General features: G+C 43.4%; 1 protein-coding gene across 8 annotated transcripts in view; it reads left to right on the top strand.

The window, feature by feature from the left end:
- Positions 1–447: 447 nt before the first annotated feature.
- The window catches only part of LOC133116459 (guanine nucleotide exchange factor DBS-like), a 57,820-nt gene continuing 42,800 nt past the window's right edge, over positions 448–15,467 (top strand). For 6 of the 8 annotated variants that reach the window (XM_061226010.1, XM_061226015.1, XM_061226013.1 and 3 more), the window contains exon 1: positions 3,652–3,948. In XM_061226010.1, the coding sequence (XP_061081994.1) occupies positions 3,822–3,948 (127 nt within the window). In that variant the 5' untranslated portion in view covers positions 3,652–3,821. Of the gene's footprint in view, positions 532–3,651; positions 3,949–10,143; positions 10,206–15,467 lie in introns of those variants that run through there. The other 2 variants (XM_061226011.1, XM_061226014.1) reach the window with 2 other exon arrangements.

Here is a 15,467-nt window from a genome sequence, read left to right as displayed (position 1 = left end):
TTGTTCTCAGGGATGAAGGGGAGGGGGTGGGGTGCCTAGACTCCACACAGTTGAACCCACATTTGATCCTCAGATCCACCTCACAACTTTTCAATGCTGCATGCCAACAGCCAATATTGTCTGCCGGGTCACATTTGACCTGTAATAGCATAGATGTAAAAACATTTTGTAGAGCCCTTCAGAATTGAATCAAATAGTGACCATTGGTTTTGTTGTTTTAATATACTGTAGCTGCCTTTGAGGATATTATTGAGGAAGTCCTGTTCCAATACAAAAAACGAGATGATATTTATTACACATTTAAACTTGAAAATGTTTTTTTTGCATGAATTCCTTTTTTTCAGGGTGCAGTGTTCAGTCACTATGGTAACAGGATATACTGTTTGAAAGCGTTAATATCACGGTCCTATTTTAAGATGCCGTTGCTTAACGACAACAGTTCCTCATTTTGTAACATGTCGGTGGCAAAACAAGCATGGGGAGACCTCACCGTCTCTGGATTTTGGAAATCCACAGATGACCCAAATCAAGGTAATTTCAGCGTCCCGTTCACTGCAAGGGTCCTTAGAAAAAACTCTGAAAAACGTAGATAGAATGTCCATTGTTTACTTAGTATTTCTCTGGTATTATCATTGTTGTCCGTTTCGCCTCTGCATACTTCTGCAAAAGTACTTTTACATGTTACAGTGCTACAATCTATATTCTGTACCGGCTCTCTGGAACACAGTTAGCCCATGTATGAGCTTCTCTGACCAGTGTCAGTAATGCAGTTGGGTCAGAATACGCGTTCCCTCCATCCGGGAGCAAACAAATACAGGATAAATTCTGCTCAGCATACAACCGTGCCTGTCAGGATCTGTGTTTTTCGTTGTCTAGTGTTTTGTCTAAGTGCCTAGCATTTCCGTGTTTTGTCTCTGTGCACACCGTAGTCTGTATGTCAGTTCAGTTCACTCCATTCGTTTCACCTGTGTTTCACTTCCTGATTGTTTCCCACACCTGATTGCCGTTTGTATGTACCTGTGTTATAAAAACCCCTTTGTTTGTCTAGTCGCCAGATTGTGGCCCAACCATACTCTCCAGCAGTTATTTCTGATTGATACCCGTTATGACCTGGTTTGTTTTTCGACTTCCACATTTAGCTTATCCTGTCTGTCCAGTTTTGATCCGCTGTTTATCGACCTGTTTTTATCTTTCAACGTCTGTCATCTGATTCTGCTTTTGTCTGCTCTGCTTGCTTGTTGTTGACCCTTCGCCTGTGACCATGACTTTGATGTGACAACTGATCATTTTAGTCATTTTGCTTCCAATGGCTTATAGGCTTGCTAAAACAACACCACATTTTTTTACCTGTGTAACAAAACTGTAGCATTTTCCAAAAAGCATGCTGAGACCGTCACACTTTGGCTTGAGGTTTTATACCAAAAAAGGTTGACATTTTACCACAAAAATTTATTTCCTTTGGGGGACTTCCAAGGAATCTCCTGCCTGAGTGAATATTCTGAGGAAGACAGTGAAAACACCTTTGACTCCACAATGGCGTGATGACGTGAGCCCATTTTATATTGGTGAGAAACTGGAAAATCAAGTGAGATCGTTATTAAACCACTGTGATTACAATCATGATCATAGATCATATTGATTTTTTGCTGTTAAACACTTCCTTGTCTTCGCTAGAAATTGCCACAGACTCATTGCAATTTCGGTGACCTGATTGAATTGGACTGGTGTAAAGGCCTGTCTATGTGGGGGATGTGCTGTTATCTTGCTTGTTGGTGGCCTGGTTCATGTGCTGCTTTAGGCTTTGTCTCGTGACACGAAACCAAGAGTGTTCTGCTATTATTTTCTCACAAGCATATGGGGCTGAGTTGCCTTGCTCACTGTACCATTTCCTGCGAGTCTTTATCAATCTCTCCCATGTGCATTTGAACTATAATGGTAAATGGTTGCCGTTTATATAGCGCCTTTATCCAAAGCATTGTACAATTGATGCTTCTCATTCACCCATTCATGCACACCATAAATAATATAATCAAACACATAATAATAATATAATTTGTTTATTTAGCTGACGCTTTTATCCAACAAAACTTTAAGTTGATTTGACTAAGCAGGGGACAATCCCCCTGGAGCAATATGGGGTTAAGAGCTTTACTCAAGGGCCTGTGCGGATCTTATTGTGGCTAACCCTAAATAACCTTACCCTTAAGCCTAACCATAACCATAGCCCTAACTCCACATAACTCTAACCACTGCCACTGTGTGACATAATTCTTTTTGCGGCGGGTGGTTTGAATGGGGGGTGGTTTGAATGGGGGGTGGTTTGAATGGGGGGGGGTTTGAATGGGGGGTTTGAATGGGAGGTGGTTTGAATGGGGGGTTTGAATGGGGGGTTTGAATGGGGGGTTTGAATGGGGGGTTTGAATGGGGGGGGTTTGAATGGGGGGTTTGAATGGGGGGTTTGAATGGGGGGTTTGAATGGGGGGGGTTTGAATGGGGGGTTTGAATGGGAGGTGGTTTGAATGGGGGGTTTGAATGGGGGGTGGTTTGAATGGAGGATTTGAATGGGAGGTGGTTTGAATGGAGGGTTTGAATGGAGGGTTTGAATGGGAGGTGGTTTGAATGGGGGGTTTGAATGGTGGGTTTGAATGGGGGGGGGTTTTAATGGGAGGTGGTTTGAATGGGGGGTTTGAATGGGGGGGTTTGAATGGGGGATTTGAATGGGGGGTTTGAATGGGGGGGGTTTGAATGGGGGGTTTGAATGGGGGGGGTTTGAATGGGGGGTTTGAATGGGAGGTGGTTTGAATGGGGGGTTTGAATGGGAGGTGGTTTGAATGGGGGGGGTTTGAATGGGGGGGGGTTTGAATTGGGGGTTTGAATGGGGGGTTTGAATGGGGGGGGTTTGAATGGGAGGGGTGTTATCTGTGCTTTGGCAGTACAGTAGGTCAGGGCGGGCTGACTGAATGAAAGCCTCTTATGACTGTCAGCTGCTCTCCTGCTTATCTCCTTCTCTCTCTGCTCTCTTCCTCTCTGCGTGCTCTTTCTCTCCCTCTCTTCCGGAGTGTGCTTGTTATGAACTGTGTCGTCATTTCACGGGTCAGGCTATTCTGGGAGTGAAGGACAAGTTGTTATGAATATAGTGGTCTGTAGTTTTTGTTTCCTTTTGACTTGTTACTTTTGGTTGTAACACCTCCACCCCTCCCTCCCAGTTTACAACCTCAAACGGTGGTTTGATATAATGGTAGTTATCAGGACGGGCACCCGGAGATCAAAGGTCAGTGGAGAAGGAGCAGCACACTGGATCCAAGCTATGAGAGAAGCACCTGTCTCTGATCATGAACAGGAACTTGCTGCCATTTACGGTGAAGATCAGATAAAAGCTGCTTTTAATGGCCACTAACAAATGGTGTCTTTGTGCTCCTTTCGGAGACAGCCTGAGAGGGCAACAGTGGACCTGGGCACAGGTAAATTAACTCAAACACAGAGGAGAAGAAGAGTCTGTTATTTGAGGGGGTGTGCAGGCAGCTTGGGGTGCCAGGTGAATATGTTCTGAGAGGCAAAGGGGCACACCCGTGTCCAGGTGCAGTAACCTGAGCTAGAAACAGGAAGTGCTCCCTGAGGCAGGAAGTAATCCTTCAGAGAGAGACAGCAGGTTGTAGGAGGAGGAGCAGGTTGTGTGCTGAGCGGAGAGGAGACGTACAGAGAGAGAGAGCGAGAAAGAGAGAGAGAGATAGCGATACAGACAGAGAAGAATACAGAGACAGAAAGGGAGATGCAGAAAGAGAGGGAATGAAAGGCAGAGTTCAGTCTTAAGCTGTGGACAAATGGACACCAGATGGAGGGATGAGGCGCACTTACAGACCATGGGGGGTGGCTGGGGGTATGTCCAGATCCCTCTTGAGGAAATGAAGAGTTACTACAGACTGTCCCAGCACTGCCAATGGATACAGGGTGAGTACGTGTGTGTGTGTGTGTGTCTGTGTCTGTGTCTGTGTGTGTGTCTGTGTGTCTGTGTCTGTGTGTGTGTATGTAAATGAACTGAGGCAGGATCCAGTTATCTGATTACAAAAACTAGATAAAGGGCGAAAAAGGCACACAGTGAATGCTGGCTTAATTAATGGACATGGCTGTACACACACATTACTGCACTGCACAGTGTGAGAGTTTTTAATCTGTCTCTAAGGAGAAGGCTGTGCTGTTTTAGGAGCAAGTGGTTTTCCTTTCATGCATTATTCAGTTTTTTTGAAGTTTTTGGGAACTGGAGGTTGGTTGTTTCATGCAGCGCATCTTCCTTAGTGAGATTTGCACTGAACACGTAGATTCTTCAGTCTGTCAGAAGTGTCCATTCTTTTATTTCAATGGTAAATTTGATCTGCCATTCTGTGCACAGTGGAAGTTTGTTGATGAGCAAGGTATGCGATATACCCAGTTTGCCCTGCGCACTGCTAAAGACTGGTGAAGCATTTGTGTGAGCAGAGTTTGACGCTGGTCCAGTGTAACAGTGCCAGTGTAATTGTGCCAGTGAAACTGGTTCAGTGTATCTGTGATAATCTGCTCTAACTGTGAGTGCACCTGGTCTGGTGTAACTGTGTGAGTGTAACTGCATTACATTGCTGAGGTGTTGGTGAAGCTCTCTGAAAGCAAATGTGAATCAAATGTGAATCAGCCTGTATTTTGTGGTGCTTTATTGAATCTATCAAATTTATTTTATGATGATAATGACATCAAATGCATACTTGTCAGTAAGCTACAGAAAGAATATTTGAAGTCATATTTATATTTTGGCATGGTATAGTTCCCCTTAGCATAGTAGAGTTCCCTGGACATGGGAGAGTTCCCCCCCTAGTAACTGTTCCTCTTAGCATGGTACAGTTCATATAGCATGGTCGAGTTCCCCCCTAGCATGGTAAGGTTCCCCAAGGCACAGCAGACAGTAGACCCAGGCAGCACACCCTTGTGCTGAGAGCTGTAGTTTGGCTGCTCTCAGGAGAAATGGGCAAAGTGTGTTGAAGGTGGCGGACACTCCTCTCTACAAACAACACACGGATGCTGTCTGCTATTAAAAGGAAATGCCACATAGTAAGCCCTATTTAATCTGGGAGTAGGAGTAGGAGTAGACTGTGAAAACAAACAGTCTTCATATACAGTATTTGCATAGAGATTTTTTTAGTAATGCTGATGTTTACAATCCTCTACAGTATGTAGTAGACATTTACCAGATAAAAATGTGGTAAGAATAATAGATACTTAGGTAATTATCACTCGTAAAAAAAGGCAAATACTAAGTAACTGAAACTGAAATGCTTAGAAACACCTCCTCTATTGCTTATTACTTCAACTGACTACTTTGTAGTTATCAAAGGTTTACAGTAAGGTCCATTAATATTTTGACATTGACAAAGTTGTTGTTATTTTAGCTCCCTACCACTGGCTATTGGAGTTGGAAGTAAATAGTGAATATGAGCTCAAAGTGCAAACTTTCAGCTTTACATCTAAATCGGGTGAATGGTGTAGGAATTACAGCCCTTTTTATTCATAGTCCCCCCAATTTTAGGGGCTCAAACATATAGAAAACATTTCTTGGCTAAATGGATTTAAGTCATCAAGGGTCCAAGGTATGAAATGAGCCTCAAACCGTCATGCTGCCACCAGATATGCAGTAGATAAGGATGGATCACTTCAAGGGTTGTTTCTCCTGAATAATTGTCCTACTGAAACCAATGGAAATATCAGGAGAAACAACCCTTGAAGTGATCCATCTGCAGCATATCTGACAACAGCACAATGGTTTGAGGCTCATTTGATACCTTGGACCCTTGATGACTTAAAGCCATTTAGCCAAAATGTGTTCCATACTGTATCAGCATAATTTACAGTTGAATCTAGTCCCACCCCCCAAATTCCCATACAGATCCATTCTAAAGTTTTAGTATCGTTTGTAGGACAACTGGAAAATAAGATATTTAGACCCTGATGATTTTGAAGTCATCAGGAGGAATCAGGAGGAAGTCATGGCATGCAGATATGCAACCAAGTATAAAAAAATTACAATTGAATCTATGGTGATTAATTAAAAGTGCAATGTATTAAGTACTGTAATTCCTACTGTGTTTACCTGACTTATATGTAAATATCCTCAAATTAAAGCTGAAAGTCTGCACTCATTTTTTACTTCCAACTCCAATATCCTGTGGTGCACAGCTAAAATAACAATAAGCTTATCAATGTCCAAATATTTATGGACCTGACTGTATGTTTGATTATAGCCAGAGTTTATAGCCTGTGTGCTTCCCAGGAATTTAAATAATACGTTCTTGAGAATACATCTATTAAATAAAGGTATTGTCTAATTTCCTAGGAACTATACAATTACACTCAGTCTATAACCAAGCTAGACCTTTTATTACAATTGTAGCATGATACATATTTACCTTGTGAATACCTAGCACTTTGGGCAGTGTAAAAGGAAGCATTATCAGATTTTTTCCCCAAGAATATAACACCGTGTAACATTTTTGGTTGCTTGGCAAATGTGGGAGTGTGGCAGAAGTGTGTTTGAGACTATTGTCGACCAAAAGTCTGTCTTGCTTTCTAGGACTGAGGAGATGAAATGGCATGTGTCTGTTACTGTAAATGGTCCTGCTCACAGCTGTCTTCCGCCCGGGCGGAGGCTGTATTTGTCTGTGTGGGTGGACAAATATTGTTTTTCCAACACCTTTGGGTTTCAGTCTCAGACTGAAGTCTCTTCTCCGGGGCACATTAGCAATGTCCCACCTGAGAATCACACCTGTTTGCAAATCCATGTCGTGATAGTGCCCTGTACGTTTTCTTCCTGTAGGCAAACACGATTAAATGGATTACCTGTCACTGTCTTTATCGGATGTTAAGGTCCACCCTTATTAAAAGATGGAGGTGCATGTGGTTCTGCTGTCTCTGCACATTCATCTCTTTGTCAGCCACATACTGTAGGTCAGCCCAGCTGAAAAATACAGCTGGTAGCAGGTTCCCCAGTCCAGACAAGCTCCTAGCTGAACATGGTTTGACCAGTTCATGTTTTGAAACTAGCTCAGTCAAGGTACCAGTACTTGCTGGTTGACCAGCTCATATCCAGCTAGACTGGCTTCATGACCAGCTTGGACATGCTGGTTGACCAGCTCATACCCAGCTAGACCAGCTTATCACCAGCTTGACCAGCTCAATTTTCAAGCTGGTCATGCTGGCATAGCTGGATTCTGCAGCAGTACAGCCAGCTAAGGGCTGCAGACCCCACACTTAATGTTTTATCCAAATCTGATGATCTAAGTAGGTCTATGTACAATTAATCAGAAAGCCACTGAACAGCCTGAGGAAGTGGGAATGGAGTAACGAGGGTATTGCACTCTCTGTGTTTACGTATGAAGATCACATTTAGTTACACTCTCTGTGTTACGTATGAAGATCACATTTAGGTATTGCACTCTGTGTTTACGTATGAAGATCACATTCTGATGCATTTTAGAGCAGTTATGCACATTTTATAGAACAATGTTGTCCCAAAAATATGATGTTCACTTATCGTTTTTGTTCCAGAATCCAACAACGGAAAATGGCACGAAGAATAAACACACCTGCTGTGCTCCTCCAGGAAGTGTTACAGTGTCCTTGTTTAAATTAGTTCAATCATGCAAAAATTAAATCCATGTCTCAAGGGATTTTTTTTTGGGATATGGGCCAAGTTATTTCCTATTGGACTCTTTTTTTTTTCTTTGCAGTGGCCTCAGTGAAAGGGCGGCCAGTAGCGTAGTGGTTAAGGTACTGACTTGGACACCCAAGGTCAGTGATTCGATCCCCGGTGTAGTCACAATAAGATCTGCACAGCCGTTGGGCCCGTGAGCTAGGCGCTTAACCCTGCATTGCTCCAGGGGAGGATTGTCTCCTGCTTAGTCTAATCAACTGTATGTTGCTCTGTGTCCTTAGTGTAATGTAATGTAATGATACATGTCAGCTGATCCGGGCCTCATCATCCAGGGTCTTGCAGCGTGCTCTCATACTCGTCTGCCTGTTTGCCTGGAGCTGGGCAGTTGGGGTCTGTACCTGCCAGTTTGCCTGGAGCTGGGCAGTTGGGGTCTGTACCTGCCAGTTTGCCTGGAGCTGGGCAGTTGGGGTCTGTACCTGCCTGTGTGCCTGGAGCTGGGCAGTTGGGGTCTGTACCAGGGGTATAATGTCAGGAGTCATTGTGAGTCTCAGGCCATCTCACTGAAATGCTGCTCCCAGAATATCCCACCCTAGCACCTCTGAGTGCATCATACCTACTGGGGGGTGAGGGTTGGGTCAGGTAGCCATGAAAGGTGCCTTTGATCCCCTATCTGTCAAATTATCAGCCTGGGACACAGAGAGAATGGAACAGGGACACCCCACCTCCCTCCCCTCCCCCACACACACATTCTCACTCACACACATTCTCACTCACACACACACATACAATGGGAACCTGTCACCATGATACCGTGTGAAAATGCCGGAACTCTTCCAAGACCTAAGAATGATTTTGATTGGTTTGTGCGCTGGTTTGTGTATCCACAGGGCATAACCAGTATCAGCACCGCAAGCACAATTCATGATACACTTACAGATGAACAAAGGCTGTGGTTTTCCTGATGTGGTGTTGCATGTGCTGAAGGGCTGAGGTACTCTCGAAGCTTGAGGTCATCTCCCGAAGGGGCTATGGGAATTCTATGCCTTTATTCACCAGTCAAATATGATTAAGCACAACTAACTCATTTATTTTCACACAGTGACCAAGTTATTTGGGGTGTTGTATTAAGAACACTATTTTATCTCTTGTTTCTCTCTTTTCTTACAAACATAAACACTTCCTTCATTGTACATGGTAAATGGTTGCCATTTATATAGCGCCTTTATCCAAAGCGCTGTACAATTGATGCTTCTCATTCACCCATTCATACACCCACTCACACACCGACGGCGATTGGCTGCAATGCAGTGTCTTGCTCAGGGACACTTCGACACAGCCCAGGCGGGGGATCGAACCGGCAACCCTCTACTGCCAGATGACTGCTCTTACTGCCTGAGCCATGTCGCCCCTACATTTACATTTACATTTTAGTCATTTGGCAGACGCTTTTAATCCAAAGCGACTTACAAGTGCATAGGTTCTACCATAAGTCAGAGCATCACATCCAGAAACTAGCAAAATACACAGGAAATGCTGTTCTAAACATAGTTGTCATCAGAAGTACATTTTTTTTTTTTGGGGGGGGGGGTTAGACAAGGATAGGGATATCAGAAAGGAGGGGCAGGGGAAATCAGGAGGGAGGACTAAGGTAGAGTTTGAAAAGGTGGGTTTTGAGTCTGCGTCGAAATAGGGGGAGGGATTCTGCTGTTCTGACAGTGGTAGGCAAGTCATTCCACCACTGAGGAACCAGAACGGAAAACAGGCGTGAACGTGCAGCGTGAACGTGCAGCCCCTACATGCAGCCCCTACATCTGTCGTAGAGGAGTAACGTGTTTAGATAAGTCTGTAAAAGATAAAGTGATGTGATCAGATCAGGGAACATTTTTCCCAACCTCTGGCCAAAAACCCCCTCTTATCTTTAAATGAAGGAGAACCAATTTTAAATACAACATTAAAATATACATGCAAACTATGCAAAATATTAATGACTTCAAGTTCATGAGTTCAACTATGCAGCTATTCAGGATAAATCTGTTTGCTGAACCTGAAGATGACATGTACCTGTAGATTAAATGTTCTTACACAGAACACTGGTGCAAAATGCAGTCCCCATTTTGGCTCTTCAATTTCCCTTCTACTTCTGAATATTATTCCCTCCTACGCTCCACTGTGGGTGGGGCATTGACGCTTCAGTTTCAGCAATGCATCCCTGTATCGAGACGCTGGGAATTGCCCCTTGGAGTGTGAGAATGCTGCCGTTGTGTGCCACTCCTGCCCCCCCCATACGAACGCCTCTATTGATCCCTTGGGCGAGAAAGAGTCCATGCTTCAAAGACTCTTCAGAGGGGAAAATGGTGATTTAAAGTGGTTGGTGTTGAGTTTTTGCGGGTGCAGTAACACCCCCCAGGGTCCAGACTGTCACCTGATAGGCTGCTTGTTGTGAAAAGGGCCCCTGCTGGGGCTTTGTGAGAGACAACAGGATCGGATGCCACCATCATCTCCCTCTGAGTGCTGGGACCAGGCAGAGCATCCGGTCAGCACAGCTTTCTGTTCTTTGTATGTATGTGTGTGTGTGTGCTCACATGCATACATGTGTACTTGTGTGTATGTGGGTCTGTGTGTATGTATGCGAGTGTGTATGCTAGTGTGTATGTGAGTGTGTGTGTGTGTGTGTGTGTGTGTGTGTGTATGCGTATGTGTGTATATGCGAGTGTGTATGTGTGTGTCAGTCCACTCACCTTCCTGCACCAGCTATCTCTATCCGTTGGTTTCTGGAACATTCTGTGTTGTCCTGCTGTCCTCCTGGGGCCCTAGGACTGGGGTACTGGGGGAAAGTGTGTGCATGGGGTGTGTGTAGGGAGAGAGGGGGAGGGAGGTGATGAATGTGAGTGAGCCTGAATGTATTTCAGCTGAATACTAACACGATGGGATTTGCTTCTGTGTGCTGTGGTTGGTTAGTGTCATTGGAGATGGTGATGTAAGAAGTGCCAAACTCAGTAACAGAAAGCAGTCTGTCCCTCTGCTACAAAACAGGAGAGATGCCTCTGCATGGAAAAACCTGTTCTGCCAGCATCCATTTTGGCTTCCTTTTCCTGTCTTAAGTGAACAGAAGGTTTGGTGACAGTATTGTTTGTCTGGTAGGAGATGTAAAACGCGTTTCGGTACAGGGCTGTACTGTTTGCACATCACTAAGCGCTTCAGGATTCTGTACAGAACTCATAGTAAAAGCAAACATAGCAAACTCTCACTCTCTGGAGTTTATTTGCTGTACTCTGTGGGAGTGTTCGACTGTGGCAACAGCGTGCGTGTGTGTGTCATTTCTGGGTATGTGTTTGTGTGATTCTCATCAGAGGAACATCCTGTATTTAGAGTTTGCTATGGAAATTGAGTCAGTTGGTGGGACAGGCTACTTAAGAAGAGCATTCATGCTTTGGGACAGCATAATTCCACACCATGACCAGACCTGACCATGGACGAAAACTGCAGAAAAGTAGATATGCTAGTATGTTGATGATGTAGTGCATGTTTACCCTTGTGTGTGGATATGCTCATCAAATGATTTGTGTTTGGACTGGGGAAAATGTAATGTCTTGCGTGACTTTTCCTGATTAATGTCTCTGGAGCTGTTCGTATTTAGTTTTACTGCTGAACTCCTGCTATCAGCTAACAACGAGTTTACTATGTGCATGTACAATGTGTGAGTGTGCAGTTTAATGTGAGCAGTGTATGAGTGTGCACTTTAATGTGTGGATGTGCAGTGAACAAATTTGCAGTTTAATGTGAGGACGTTGTGTGAGTTGTCAGTTTAGTATGTGCAGTGTATGGGTTTGCAGTTTAGTATGAGCAGTGTGTGTGTTTGCAGTTTAATGTGAGGATGTGCAGTGAACAAATTTGCTGTTTAATGTGAGCATCTTATGTGTATGAGTTTGTTGTTTAGTATGTGTATGGGTTTGCAGTTTAGTATGAGCAGTGTATGGGTTTGCAGTTCAGTATGAGCAGTGTATGATTTTGCAGTTTAGTATGCACAGTGTATGAATTTACAGTTTAGTATGTGCATGCACAGTGCATGGGTTTACTATTTAGTATATGCAGTGTATGGGTTTGCAGTTTAGTATGTGCATGCACAGTGCATGGGTTTGCAGTTTAGTATGTGCAGTGTATGAGTTTACAAAGGCACAGGGGCTAGTTGGATCTTCAGCCACCTCAGTCTTCTTAACCAGCAGCTGAAGGAAAAGGAAGAACACATCATCAGTTGAGTAACACTCTTGCCAGATGCTTTTCTATGCTGTTTTAGAGGGGGAAGGGGGGTGTCTGCCATATGAGGAAAAAACCTGTTGCCCAAAATCTGCTGCCAGTTCAGGCATCTCCTGGAATGTCTACGAGGCTAGCTTCTGATTTTATCATAATATCTTGCTCTCCAGATAAACCTCCTGCTTATCACCACTTCCTGTGGAGTTTTAGGGAAGGCTACATGGTTTTTGCTTTGCACAAATTATTCTGTCTAGGAGGGATAGCTCTCTGCAAGGTCTCTGCATAGATTATTCTGGCTAGGAGGGCTAGTTTCCTGCATGGTCTCTGCACAGATTATTCTGACTAGGAGGGCTAGTTTCCTGCATGGTCTCTGCACAGATTATTCTGACTAGGAGGGCTTGAGTCGGAGACACCATCAAACCATGGGGAGGCAGATTAAGTCATTACGCCAGGACAGGGAAGAAGCACGTGTGCACTCAACAAATGAAGACTTATTGTAGGCATGTGAGCTCCTGGGATGCATCACGATGGGATCTTAACCGTGGAGTTACGTAAGGCCCCCCTGCAGCCTATGGGGGGCTCCTTCCAGGTTTACCTTACGTTTACTTTGTTATTTTACCTTACGTGTACTTTGTTTGCACACTTCAGTAATATCAGTGCATTGAGATGCTGCTATCAGGGGCGTTGCTCTTCAGAGGGACACAAAAGGTGAAATAGCCCAGGGTGAAGTTGAATGAAACGTATCATTTGATGAAATTATTTTAATCCCTCCATGCAACTGTAAATTTATGTTTCTCCTTCGAGTTTCAGAGAAATGTTTGATCAGCCAAATCTGAGGACAGTAGTTCCTCATTGCCCTTGTGTTTCCGTTGGGCTGTTCTTTAGACACAAGCAAGCCGGCTATTAATGGGCAGCTGTAGTTTCTTCAGCCCCCATCCAAATGCACAATGTGCTCTTCTTTTTCAAATCTCCCCAGCTATAAAAGTGGCTCATACTGCTTCAGTGGGTGGACTCACCTTCCCCAGCTTCCTGGGACTCTTGTGTGAATCCATTATTGGCATTTTGGCAGACGCTCTTATCCAGAGCGACATACAGTTGATTAGACTAAGCAGGAGACAATCCTCCCCTGGAGCAATGCAGGGTTGATCTCAACGAGGGGTTTAAACGATTAGTTGTTGGCAATTTGCATTTTCAGTTTTCATTGTTTTGGTCCCCAAGGGACATGTACACACAGTGGAAAGAGAAAGAGGGAAGTTTGTCCATTGGTGCACCCACTGCCAGCCACCTCCCAACATCTTCCTTCAGCACATGCTCAAATTAAATCACTTGTTAAATCACAAACCTCATTTGCTTCCTCCAAGAAAAACTCATATTTTTAAATCATATTGGCAATTTGTTTGTTCACTGCAGCTATTTCTTAAAGAACAGTTTCACTACAATGATATACAATGGGTGATTAGTCTCACCCAGCTGAGTTCCATTCAGTTCACTTCTTGCACAGTAAGTCACTCTGAATAAGAGCTTCTGTATAAATGACTACATTGTAATTGTCTGACTCCATCTCAGTTCTTCATGACCTAGTTCTGCGAGTAGAAATCTTAGTCTGTATCACTGACCTTATCCCCAGTGGGCACAGGCCATTGTTTGTTGAAACTTTAAACTGCATTTATTAATCATTTGATAACATTATGAAATGAATGCCTGGGTTTGCTTTAGCCTCCTGTACCAGATGTTGAAGTTGGCAAGGGGTTGTACTGTATATGGACTCTTGTGAAACTATTTGTCCTGGGTGAGTGACTTTACCATAACCTGGGGCCTCATTTATAAAACTGTGCGTAGGATTCACGTCAAAAGGTTGCGTAAGCATGAAACCCAGGACATGCGTACGGACAAAAATATTCTGATTTATAAAAAAGTGCATACGCACGTCCCACGCCAGTTTTCCTTTATAAATCACAATCAACTCTAAATGTGGCACACCTTTGCCAGCTTCATGTACCGCCCACAGGCAGTGAAACACCCCTAATGAATATGCATTTCACGAAGATGACAATGGCAAACGCTGAAAGGCCAAGAAAAGGGATTTCAGCCATTTGATTGCCTCTGAAAAGCTACAGGTGTGGGAATTATCCTGATTGATTGTAAATGACGAACAGTTCTGCACAACGAATGTGATGATGACAATGATAATAATAATAATAATAATAATAATAATAATAATAATAATAATACACGTTATTTGTCTAGCACCATTGAAAACACAGTTACAAAATTAAGAGATAAAACGAACTAATCCATAACAATAAACACATTATAAAACATAATATATGAATAGGATAACAATATATGAAACTATGCACTCGTATCTGCCCGACTGACGCATTGTAAACGGCATCAGTGCAGCGTAATTTGTCCGACTGTTCACCATATTATTTATGAGAATACATTTAATAACATGAAGTATTGTTTAACAATTCGTCTACATTATTTTACAACAACATCTCCGTTTATATTTATCATCCTAAATCATATTTTTTGGGCACTCCAGGGAGCATCAATCAAACAGCTGTTTGTTTATTCGTTGTAAGAGAGGCTTTTATCCGTTTTTGCAAATTAACTCTTCATATATGATACGTGAGAGGTAATATTTTGATTTATTTTACACAGTGGTATCAATTTCACACCATTTCTCACGTTTCATCCCATTGCCATTGGAGTCGCAGTTTCTCATTTCTCCAGTTAATGTGCGTATGCATGGGTCAGAGTTTCCGTGGAGGACCGCACATTTTCCCGTCAAGTTTGTTTTTTATAAATGCCAAAGTTTGCTTAGAAAGTGCCGTACGCATTCTTTTGTGCATACGCAACGTTTATAAATGAGGCCCCTGGTCTCCACTTCCTGTTTCCCTCCCGCAGTGAGATCTATTTCCTTTGGAAAAAAAAATTTGAACTGTAAAGTTCATAATTCTGTACATTAAAAGCATACATAAAGGATATTGCAACCTGAGTATTATATCATAGTATAATTTTGTTGTGGTTTGAGTTTCTAGCTGTCAACGCACAGGTTGTACGTATATATAGACAAACGCACGGTTATATTTCTGATGATAGAATATAATGCTCTTGTTGTGGTACATCAGCCAATATTCTGGGCAACAGCGCTTGAGCTACGATACCCCCTTAGTACAGCGGTGGCTTGGCCAGCCCAGGGCAACTTGGGAGAGGTAGCAAGAGCTACTTGGATACTTCTCAATAATCAGGGTGCCCCTTTCTGGTACCCCCAGGAACGTGACTTGATGCACATTACTTTAATGCCATTTACTGCCAAGTCCCTGGTGGAAATAAACAGAGTTCTTCATTCTTTCTGTATCTGCTTCTATCTCTGGAGATTAGCTGACTCAGTTCTGACTCATGGCGTGATTAATGCTTTGGGCTGTGTCCCTTCAGTAGTATGTCAGTTGTGTTTGTGTGCAATTGCACCTCAACAAAAGTGCAGAGCTCTTCTCTGATGTGCTCCCTGGGTTGTCCGCTGATGATATTGACCTGC

Source organism: Conger conger, chromosome 17 (genome assembly GCF_963514075.1).
Source record: "Conger conger chromosome 17, fConCon1.1, whole genome shotgun sequence".
Lineage (NCBI taxonomy): Eukaryota > Metazoa > Chordata > Actinopteri > Anguilliformes > Congridae > Conger > Conger conger.
Note: the sequence above shows the minus strand (reverse complement) of the source record. Positions and strands in the feature narration are given on the sequence as shown.